The 12,107-nt window shown below is 40.2% G+C and overlaps 1 protein-coding gene across 1 annotated transcript in view; it reads left to right on the forward strand.

Moving 5' to 3' along the window:
- The window catches only part of WHAMM (WASP homolog associated with actin, golgi membranes and microtubules), a 28,797-nt gene that overhangs the window by 1,174 nt on the left and 15,516 nt on the right, over positions 1-12,107 (forward strand). Inside the window, exons 2-6 of the mRNA XM_027773538.1 lie at positions 5-19; positions 1,644-1,817; positions 6,759-6,909; positions 8,413-8,582; positions 10,204-10,369. Of these exons, the coding sequence (XP_027629339.1) occupies positions 5-19; positions 1,644-1,817; positions 6,759-6,909; positions 8,413-8,582; positions 10,204-10,369 (676 nt within the window). The remainder of the gene's footprint in view (positions 1-4; positions 20-1,643; positions 1,818-6,758; positions 6,910-8,412; positions 8,583-10,203; positions 10,370-12,107) is intronic.

Consider the following 12,107-nt stretch of genomic DNA (forward strand, 5'->3'; position numbering starts at 1 on the left):
GGGCGCGCGGCTGCGCCAGGTACGTGCGGTGCTCACCCCGCTGTCGGTCGTGCGTCTGCTGTTACTGTGCCTAGACCGTTCCGGGGGCTCCTCGGGGAGGACCGCGATATGGCGGAGTGCAGTCTCAGGTCCCCGGGGCCCTCCCTTGTCAGGGAGCGCCCTAAGGTTTAGAGGGGACAGGCCAAGTGAGACCGCAGTTTATTTATACGGGAGCTAGAAAATGGCATGGTGCTTAAGGCGCTGAACTGCTCGACGGCGGTTCGAGTCCCGAATCTGACGGCTTGCTTTCTCGCTTTCCTTCTTTCTCTTTCTGATCACATTAAATAATAGTAATAATAACAACAAATAAAATTAGATAAATAAATCTTTTTAAAAAGGTTTATTTGCACTCAGGAACTAGGCTGGGCATTTGACCTTTTCCCTGAAGACATGGGCAGGAAGTCCCAAAAATGAAAACAAAACTGAAAACATCCCGCATATGTACGCAACAGTAACACAGCTAAATGTAAGCCAGTCAGCTTGTACCTATATGGGAAGATCGCGAAGAGAGATAAAATGTTTTAGAGGATGAAATGGATTTTAGGAAATTGGAATTTTTCTTATTGCTGTTTTGGGTGTTTTGTTTTTGTAATAAAGACTTGGTCCAATGAAAAGGCGACAGGAAATGAGCCTTATTCAGTTTGGAATAGCAACAATGGGAGTACTTCCCCCCCACCCCCCGAGAGAGAGAGAGAGAGAGAGAGAGAGAGAGAGAGAGGGAGAGCGAGAGCGAGGGAAAGTGAGAAAGTACCTTCCTTCTCCATTCTCCTCTTGGGATTTTCCACCTACTAGGTCCTGGACTCTTTTTGTTTTAAAGAATTATTTCATTTAACTTTATTTGACCAGAGTGAGAGAGAGCGCGAGATGGAAAGTGAGAAAGCAAGCCGCCACATCCGGGACTCGAACCGTGGTCCAGCATGTGGAGTCCAGCACCCCAACCACCATGCAACCTAGCCTGCTCCAAAATCCCCGAATTACTAAAGTCTTCAAAAAGTACATTGCTCAATGGCTATGGCAGTAATATTCTGCTGTGGCTATATGGTACCTTACTAATCATTTTTGTTTTATTGGGCATTTTTGTTGAGGGATAATAACATTTTTATAATTAATCACTATTTTAAATTGATGTTAAAAGTTGAGAACATGGGCTGGCAGGTGGTGTGGTGGTTAAGGTGCTGGACATGGTTGACTGCAGTTCGAGTCCCAGATCTGGTAGCTTGCTTTTTCACTCTGTCTCTTTCTAGTCAAATTGAAGAGTAATAATATTAGTAAATACAATTAAATAAATAGTTCTAAAAATTTTTTTTTAATGAAAAAATTGAGAACATAGGAGCCAGGTGGACTGGACCCATGTGGGAAAGGTTCTGAGTTTGTGTCCTGGGACCTCCCTGGGCATGCCAACTAATACTGGAGGTGGATAGTGGCAGGAAGGCCCTGTTGGGGGTGCCTATCTCTCTCTTTCTCTCTGTCCCTCTCACGAAAAAATAAAAATAAACAGGAAAAAAAATTTTCTTTTTAATGTTGAGAACATTGATTTTATTTGTTTAGTTTTGTTTGTGATCCTATTGTCCAGACTTGAGCTTTATTTACATTTTGCCTTCTAGATTCTTGAAGGACATGGAAAAGCCAACACCATGGTAGCATTAATGGAACTTTATCAAGAGGAAGATGAAGCATACCAGGAACTAGTTACTGTGGCAACCATGTTTTTCCAATATTTACTGCAGCCATTTAGGTATATGCGAGAAGTTGCAACTTTATGTAAGCTTGATATTTTGGTATGTTTTCTTTATATTTTTATTTTATCAGACTTATTGTTCATCATATATTCTTTCTTCAGTCACATTGAAAGTTTAATCTGTGTTTACACTTTCATGTTTAGATGATATATAGATGTATTTATTTTTAAATTGATAAAAAATGCTATTTTTGTTAGTTATTTTACTACCTTAGGATTTCTCCAGATTTTAAAGGGTCAAAAACATGTATTCTGCTGATTTTTTTTCTTCTTCTGCGTTTGCTGTAGGGTATGTGTGCTCACCAGAGACAGAGAATGAGAGAGAGAGAGAAAATGAGAAAACATCCCCGGGGGGATGGCCATACCACAATCCCTTCTCAACTCCCCCTTGCGATTCTGGGCACTTACACACATGCACCTGGCATCTTTCAAGTCACCGGGCTGGGGCTCAAACCATGCATTTGGCCATAGGGAATCCAGCTGCTTGAACCATCAGGACATCTGGCCGGCCCAATTTCATTTGTTAATTTTTTTTATGTGTAATGTCTCTTTTACGGTTTCCCAGAAGACAGTTCTTCAGTCCTTAAAGACTCAGCTCCTTACTTGGATTTTGGTGGAGGGCTTCAGGCACCACTGCAGGTCTAAATCAGGGTGGAGACATTCGATTTACACAAGCTTCAAGAGATAGGTTCCAGACTACCTTGCTATGAGTGGCACAGCTCACACAGTTATGTGGCTTCACGTACAATGTGGGGAGGACACAGGCATTTAAGACACTTGCTTTGGAGAGGTCCCTGATGGCTGTGGCTTCTGCTGTGTTTCTGATGATGAACGTAATAGCCTTGTCCTTGGGCACTTATGGAGACAGGAGACACAGTTTGTGCAGTGAATAGGCCGCATGTGGCTGCAGGCCCTTTTTTGGCATGGCTCTTGTTCCTTCTTTTCTTCCTCATCTTGGAAGCTAGGCTGTGAGAGAGGTCAGTGTATTTTTTTTGATGCAATGTTTATTTCAGTTTGTTTTCCACCTCTAAGGACACATCCACGTTTTTTAGAAATAGGTTGAAAATTCAAGAAATAGGGCCCAAAATCGTGATTCAGTCATTTAAATTGTAGTAAACACTATCATTGTTCTTATTCATTAAGTCATCAAATAACCTTATAACCCTATTTAGAAAAGGCATTAGTATTATTAATATTCCAGTGTTAACAAATGAATCTAGAGCTAGAGGAGTTAAACAGCTTGTTCTGGGTCTCAACGGCTGGAACTGAAAGACATTAGAGGGGCCAGTAGGTGGTGTGGTGGTTAAGGTGCTGGAATCCCTCATGGCTGACTGCGGTTTGAGTCCTGGCCCTGGTGGCCTGCTTTCTCGCTTTCCCTCTCTGTCTCTCTTTGGTCAAATTAAAAGAAAAAAAAAAAGAGGGACCAGCAGGTGGTGTGGTGGTTAAGGTGCTGGAATCCCTCATGGCTGACTGCGGTTTGAGTCCTGGCCCTGGTGGCCTGCTTTCTCGCTTTCCCTCTCTGTCTCTCTTTGGTCAAATTAAAAAAAAAAAATTTTTTTTTTTTTTTTTTTAAGAAAGACATTAGAGAGATTTCTTGATTTCTACCCAGCCCACTGGGCCATTTCCCCACATTTTTTCTCATGACTCCTGCTAGGTCTGTACTGTAAAAATGGTATGGATGAATGAAGCAAGGGTCACTCTCCCCCATGGGTAAAGTTGTTCTTATTGTTATTTTGAAAGTTTATTATTCGGAGAGTATTTATTTGTATATTTTTCTTTTAACAGCTTTATTGAGATGTAATTCATGGACTCTAGATTTTAAGGATACAATTCATGGGACCAGCAGTTAGCGTAATGGCAATGTCGCTGGACTCTCACGTAGTCAACTGCGGTTTGAGTCCTGGACCCGATGGCTTAAACTCACACCGGGTGCGTGTGCATGCATGCCCAAGATCCCGAGAGGAGAATGGAGAAGGGATTGCAGTGTGGTCATCCCCCCTGGGGGGTGATTTCTCTCTTTCTGTCTCTCTGTCTAGCAAGTGCACGTGCCCCGTAGCAAAAACCTCTCAAAAAAAAAAAAAAGGATTCAATTCATATTTTTTGTATGTTTAGAGTTATGTAGCTATCATTACCAGAACATCTTTACCCTAAGAAGAGACCCTGGGGGCCAGCAGGTGGCTTAGTGGTTAAGATGCTAGACTCCCACATTGCTGACCATGGTTCAAGTCCTGGACCTGGCAGGTTGCTTTCTCACTTTCCCTCCCTCTCTCTGGTCAAATGAAATGATAATAATAATAAATAAAATATATAATTTAAAAAGAAAGAAAGAAAGAAATCCTGTACCCATTAGCAATCCCCAATCACTCTGTATTTACCCCCAACTCTAGGCAACCACCAATCTTTCTATGGATTTCCCTATTCCGGAGATTTTTATATCAGTGGAGTTATACAGTATGTGGTCCTTTGTGATAGACTCTTTTTACTTCGTGTAATGTTTTCAAGGTTCACCCACACCGTAGCATGTGTCAGGAATTCTTATTTTTTATTGCTGAGTAATATTCATTATAAGCAGATACACAGTGACTTGAAAAAAATCTGTGGAAAAATGGAATTAAAGTTTGAGTTTATTTTGGTGCAAAAATATTTGAAAACCATGCATAGTTTTTTTTTTTTTTTTAATTTTCCTTTTATTCATGATAGCCTGCATGTGAGTGCGTGGGAGATAGAGAGAGCACGCGTGAGCGTGCACACCCCCCCCAGGGTCCCGTTCATGCTTCAGTCCTTCTTCCTTCAATTCTCCATCCCATCAGGGTCCTGGGCACATGCACACACAGCTGGAGTGCTGCCACCAGGCTGGGGTCAGACCCCAATGAGCCACATGGTATCTGGGTTCCTCTGCAGAGCACTTAACTGCTGTGCTGGATGGTCAGCCTCATGGCCTTCTCCTAATATACATTCCATGAACTTTTTGAACATTTACATAGCTGCTTAGCAGTTGATGGACATTTAAGTTACTTCTCCTTTTTGGCCACTAGGAACAATGCCGTTATGAATTTTTGTGTCCAAGTTCCTGTGTGGACGTATGTTTCATTTCTCTTATGTAATTACTAAAGAGTGGAGTTTGTGGGTCATAATGATAATCTAATGTTTAATAACCTTCTGAAGAATTGCTGTTTCCAAAGCGAATGTACCATTTGACTTCCCTTGCAGTAGTAAATTGGGTTCTAATTTGTCCAGATCATCAATACTTGTTACTTTTTTTTTTTTTTAAGTTTTTTTTGCCATAGAGCATGTGTACTTGCCAGAGAGACAGATAGAGGGAAAGTGAGAAATCACCCCCTAGAGGAGATGGCCACACCACAATCCCTTCTCCTCTCAGGATTTTGGGCATGTATGCACATGCACCTGGTGTGATTTTCAAGCTGCTAAGTCCAGACTTGAACTGGGTCAACCATGTGGGAGTCTGGCACCTTAACTACGACACCATCTGCTGGCTCCTAACATCTGTCTTTTTTATTATAGTTACCCTAGTGGTTTGAAGTGGTATCTCCCTGTGGTTTTGATTTGCATTAATCATTATTTTTTTTTTAGAATTATTTATTCTTCTTATTATTTACTTTGCTATAGAGCACGTGTGCTCACCAGAGAGAGAGGAAGAATGCAAGCTCCCAGGACTGGGACTTGAACTATGATCGGCCTGTGAGAGTCCAGTCCCTTAACCACCATGCCACCTGCTGGCCCCTTGATTTGCATTTTCCCGATGGCTCACCTATGTCACTAAATCATGCTTTATAAAAAAACAAAACAAAACATAAGAGCACTAGCCCTTCATGAGGGCTGGACCCTTGTAACTTAACTACCTAGCATAGAGCCTCATTTCCAAATCCTATGATGTTAGGGATTTAGGCTTCGGCATATAAATTTGGAAAGAGACAAATATTCAGCCCACAGCAATACATGCCATAATCACAAACATACAGATTTTATTATTTTAGGTGATTATATTTTATCCTGCAGAAAAAAAAAAACTATAGTATTGAAAAGTTTCCCATTGGGACCAGCAGTTAGCATAATGGTTATGTTGCTGGACTCCCATGTAGTCGACCGCAGTTTGAGTCCTGCACCTGGTGGCTTAAACTCATGCCTGGTGCATGTGCATGCATGCCCAAGATCCCGAGAGGAGAATGGAAGAAAAGGGATTGCGATGTGGCCATCCCCCCTGGGGGGGTGATTTCTCTCTTTCTGTCTTTCTGTCTCTCTGTCTTTCTGGCAAGTGCACATGCCCTATAGCGAAAACCTCTCCAAAAAAGAAAAGAAAAGTTTCCTGTCATGTCGCGAGGAGAAACCATACAACAGCTAACACTGGAGTGCTGTGTACCAAGTCGAGTGTTTAATACCACAGATCTCATTTAAACAGCAGGAAAATACAACATAACAGCATCGCTCTCTAGGAAAAACTGTCGTAGTAATGCAAAGTGCAGGTTTTTTGTTTGTTTGTTTGATGCTTCAAAGCATCCCTGGGATTTCCTGGTGGTGCCCAGTTTAGAGCTTTATTCATTCTGAATAAGGGATTGCTAAATGGATGAAAGTTTAATTGCCTAAGTAATACTGGGTTGCCGGGACACATTTTTGCACAGAAAAACGGAAAAATATGTCATGACTTTCCTGATGACCCAATAGTAATAAAAATAATAAAAGTAATAAAAGTTGTTAAAACAATCCATGTATGGGGTTTGGCAGGTGGAGTGGTGATTAAAGCGCTGGATTCCCACATGGCTAATTGCGGTTCAAGTCCCAGAGCTGGCAGTTTGTTTTCTCAGACCCCTGACCCCCGCAACTCTGTCTCTCACTGGTCAAATTTAAATAATAATAATGAATAAAATTAAATAATTCTAAAAAACTAATAAACCTATGTGATCAATTTCCTAATGGTTCTATGGTACTGTTATCTTATTAAGACAACTTTCCTCTCTTTCTGTAGAAGTCCTTGGATGAGGATAACCTGGGTCCCAAAAGGATAGTTGCCCTGACAAAGGAAGCCAGAGAATGGACCAGACGGGCTGAAGAAGCTGTTGTCTCTATCCAAGATATCACAGTGAATTATTTTAAGGAAACAGTAAAAGCATTAGCAGGTGATTAAAAAAAAGAAACAAGCAAAAAATACAATACTAAGCTAAGACACATGTAATTTTTATTCTATTCAAAAAATTTTGAGGCCTAGCTGCAATAGTGCAGGTGTGACAGTGGTGCTTGGCAGGCTGAGGCCTCAGTTCGAGTGGTTGTGTGTCTGTAGTTTTACTCACTTGGGAGTGAGGTGGCATGCACCTGCGGCCCTCTTAGGGGGCAGGAGGATTGCAACATAGCGAGACTATGCAAAAAAATAATACGACACACATATACATATACACACAAACATTTGAGTGCCTCTTAAGCATTATGTACTGTGTTTCCTCAATGCTAGGAATTTGGTATAAGGAAAAGGATAACAGACTATGCAGTCTGGTGAGGGGAGAGAAGTCTTAATTATGGATTCATTCAAGCACATGGAAAATGACAATGGCAATAAGCAACAGAGAAACATGGGGGCTCTGATAGTCTATGAGAGAGAAAGTAGGCTTGAGCAGGTGGTCACTGGAGTCCTCTGAGAAGAGGCTCTGGCCCTGATACCTGGAGGGCAGATGGAAGTTGAAAGGGCAAAAAAGTGAGGGCAGAGTTACAGGCAGAAGGAATAGCATTTGTGGAGGCCCTCTGGCTTGAGGGAGCTTGGCAAATATGAGGGGCTTAAAGAAAGCAGAGAGGAGGAGAAGGAGGTGGGAGAATGCTAGGAAGACGAGGGGGATCTCTAGGGGTAAAGAACTCTAGTCTAATCTTAAAAGAATCACTGATAATAGCCTCAAGTAGCCTGAAGTTATGATAGAGTCATAAAATGGAAAACTATAAGGCCGTTAAACATGATGCTCTTTTTATCTTTTTGTGAATGGGAGGCACTCCTAATATATTGGGTTGTTGGAAAAGTCATGACACATTTTTTGCATAAAAAAAGATAGTGAGTGAAGTAAGCAGGACAGAAAGCAGAATGAGGACCCTGGCTGTTTCGTCAAACTATATAAGCCTGCTTAGCTCGACAGACGGTCTAGAAGTATACGTGCCAATATGTAACAAGCCACTGCTTCAACTAGGTGAGCCCATGAGGAATGACTGCCTTTTAAACAATGGAATACCAAAAATTTTTTATCTCTGATTGTGTATTATTTTTTGATAGTAAAATTGTTATTAAAACAAGATTTGGGTTTTATAAAAAGAATTATTTTAGGGGCCAGCAGGTGGTGTAGTGGTTAAGGGTGCTGGACTCCCACACTGGACCTGGCAGGTTGCCTTTTCACTCCCCCCCACCCCTCTCTCTCCCCGTCCCTTTCTGGTCAAATTAAAATGAATAAATAAAGTTAAATTTAAAAAAAATTACTTTATTTGACTTTATTTATTTACTTATTTTAATTTGACCAGAGAAGGACAAAGCAAGAGAGAGCGTGAAAGTGAGAAAGCAAGTTACCAAGTCCGGGAATTAGCTTAGGATAGATTTTTCCCTTTTTAATGAGTTGTAATTCTATTTTATTTTATTAATTGTAATCTAACAGGAATGCAGAAACAAATGGAAGATGACAGAAAAAGATTTGGCCAGGCTGCCTGGGCGACAGCAACTCCCAGACTAGAAAAACTCAAGCTAATGCTAGCTCGAGAGACTCTACAGCTCATGAGAGCCAAAGAGTTGTGTTTAAATCACAAAAGAAGTGAAATTCAGGGAAAGGTAAGCAAACATAATTGTAACTTTGTTTTAAAAATATACTTTTTAGAGACTAGCAGGTAGCATAGCAGTTACGTTGCTGGATTCCCACATTGCCAACTGTAGTTCAAGTCCCAGACCCAATGGCTTTGAAATCACCATCGGCGCATGTGACTGGGCGCATGTGCGTGCCCAAGATCCTGGGAAGAGAATGGAGGAGAAGGGATTGTGAGGAGAATGGAGGAGAAGGGACTGTGGTGTGTGGCCTTCCCCCTTGAGGGGTGATTTCTCACTTTCCCTCTCAGTGTGTCTGCCTTTCTCTCTTTCTGGTGACGCATGCACCCTAAGGCAAAAACCTCTTTAAAAAATAGATTTAAAAAAAATTATATATATATGTGTGTGTGTGTGTACACACACACACACTTTCTAGATAGAAACTTTATTTTCTGGCATTGTTAAAGAGCTTCTTTTCTTCATTTATTCCAATGTCATGTGCTAGTAGATAAGAATTTAGACTATGGAAGATTGGCCATAATTTCTCTGGGATCAGATGTTTCTGAAATATTGTATTGTAGAATTCACTTTATAATAACACTGAGCTCAGCACCAAAGTTGGTAGGTAATATACTTTAAAATCAACCCACCAATGCTTTTAGTACAACTTAAGAATAATTAAAGAGGTGCTTCATCCGCAGCTCATAGTCACTTACTTAATTTTTTTCCTATAACCTTATGACTTAAAAGCAGGGAATATTTCAAATGTCTGTTTTAGTTGGCTCAGGCTAATGTAACAAAATACCATAGACTGGATGGTTTAAATGACAGATACTTATTCCTCACAGTTGTGGAGGCTGAGAAGTCCAATATCAAGGTTTCGGCATATCTTGTTTCGCTTAGTTGTGAATTTGTTATAGGGCACATCCTCTTACTGGAGAGAGAGACAGACAGACAGGGAAAGTGAGAAAACACCCTGTCAGGGGGATAATCATGTTGTAATCCCTACTCCATTCTCCTTTTGGGATTTTGGGCATGCATACACATACCTGGTGTGTTTTTTAAGTCATGGGGTCTAGGATTTGAACTGCACACTTGGCCACATGGGACCTAGCTACCTTAACCACCATGCTACCTGGCTGGCCCAAGGTCCTAGCAGATTCAGTGTCTGGTGAGGGCTCTCTTCCTAGCTTGTAGAAAGCCACTGTCTTGGTGTGTGCTCACATGGCCTTTCCTCGGGGTGTGCGTGTAGACAGATCTCTCCTCTTCTTATAAAGACATTAATCCTATCATAAGGGCACCACCCTCTTGAGATGTAATCTAAACCTAATAACTTCCAACTACCATCTGTCTAGGGGCGAGAGCTTCAACATATAAATTCTGTGGAGGAGTCACAGTTAGTCCATAACAATACCTCATTGCCATTTATTCTTCTCAGAGTCTAAATATTTTCCTGTGTTTCAAGGATGAGATAAAGTATTCGTAATGAATGTCAAATAAAGCATTTTTGTCTCTCTAGATAAAACGCAAATGCTTCTTCTCTATTTGCTTTCTTATACTTAGTACTGAGCAAGGAATACAAAATAGCTAGGCTGCTTCTAAATTTTGCTTTTTATATATTATTTGAACTTTTTCTTTTCATGAAAACAAGATGGAAGACCTTCCAGAGCAAGAAAAAAATATACACATCGTAGATGAATTAGAACTCCAGTATTATGAAATTCAGTTGGAACTATATGAGGTTAAATTTGAGATACTAAAAAATGAAGAAATACTGCTTATTACACAGTTGGACTCTGTTAAAAGACTTATAAAAGGTAAGTTGTGTATTTATGTGTATATACTAAAAGGTTTAGATTATACACTTAAGGAAATATAGCCCATATTTTTTTTTTTTTGAGAGGTTTTTGCTATAGGGCGCGTGTGCTCACCAGACAGACAGAGAGAGACAGAGAGACAGAAAGCGAGAAATCACCCCCCGGTGGGATGGCCACGCCACAATCCCTTCTCCTCCATTCTCCTCTTGGGATCTTGGGCATGCACGCACATGCACCCGGCATGAGTTTTAAGCCACCGGGTCTGGGACTCGAACCACGGTTGACTATGTGGGAGTCCAGCGACATAGCCATTACACTAACTGCTGGTCCCTATAGCCCATATTATTAATCACTTCCTGTAAATTATCTGTAACAGCTGCTGACATTTTCTAAAGTTTCCCTTCAGCATTTTTATTATTCAGATAATATATTCTCTGTTAAATACATAGCAAAGCAAAACCAAAGAAAACTATTCTTACCCCAATCCCATTATTTAGAGATACTTAATGGTAATGATTTGTTATATATCTCTGTAGCCTTTTTATATGCTGACATATACAAATATCGATATTTTTTTAGAGGTTTTTTTCTATAGGGTGCGTGCACTCATCAGAAAGACAGAGAGATACAGAGAGACAGAAAGTGAAAAATCACCCCCCCGGGGGGGATGGCCATGCCGCAATCCCTTCTCCTCCATTCTCCTCTCGGGATCTTGGGCATGCACGCACATGCGCCCAGTGTGAGTTTAAGCCACTGGGTCCAGGACTCAAACTGTGGTCGACTACATGGGAGTTCGGCAACATAGCCATTATGCCAACTGCTGGTCCCATAAATATCAATTTTTAAGCCAAAGCTATATATCATGTTCAGTAACTTCTTTTTCATTTAATACATAATAATCATCTTTCCATTTCAGTAAGTAATAAAAAGTCAACATTTTAATGGCTGCATAGTATTCCATTGAATGGATATACCATATTTCCAGTTTTTCACCAATTTCAACAGAAGTGTAGGGGAGAACTTTGCTTTACACATGTCTTTGTCCTTAGGCCAGATTATTTCCTTGGACTAAATTTCTAAAGGTGGAATCACTGGGTTGAGGGCAATGAGTATTTTACATTTCGATACATGTCTGTTAACACTACAACAATCATTTGAGGTACATTCTTTTCCTCACCTCTAAATTATTTTCTAATTTCTAAATTTCATACCATATCATTGCACTCTAATTAGGTTGTACAAAATAATACTTTCTTGAGAAGAGTATAAGTTATGCGTTTTCTCATACCTATGCCATTCTTTCAAGATTTTGCCTACTTGATAAAAAGAAAAAAAAAATGGCATTTTCTAATTTTCGCTTGGTTAAAATTACATGTCATATTAAACACAATTTTTTTTGTACTGGTCATTTGTATCTATTTCATAAATTACCTTGTCGTGATTTTGCCTGTTCTTTTTGGAATATTTACTTTCTTCATTGAGGATATTACCCTGTTGTCTGTCATATGCTAATACAATAACTCCTCCCTGTCATTTGCTTTTCTTTGCCTTACAGAAATGTTTATTAGGAAGTCATGTCTATCAATCCTTTCCCCTATAGCTTCTGCTTTTGGTGTTAGACATGGCAAAGTCCTCCTCATCCTCAAATTCTATATTAATATCTTTGAGTATTTTTATAATTTTTGTTCTGAAAAATATTTAACTCTTTTTTTTTTTTTTTTTTTTTTTTTTTTTCATT

This window comes from Tupaia chinensis, unplaced genomic scaffold (assembly GCF_000334495.1).
Source record: "Tupaia chinensis unplaced genomic scaffold, TupChi_1.0 Scaffold000359_1, whole genome shotgun sequence".
NCBI classification, from domain to species: domain Eukaryota; kingdom Metazoa; phylum Chordata; class Mammalia; order Scandentia; family Tupaiidae; genus Tupaia; species Tupaia belangeri.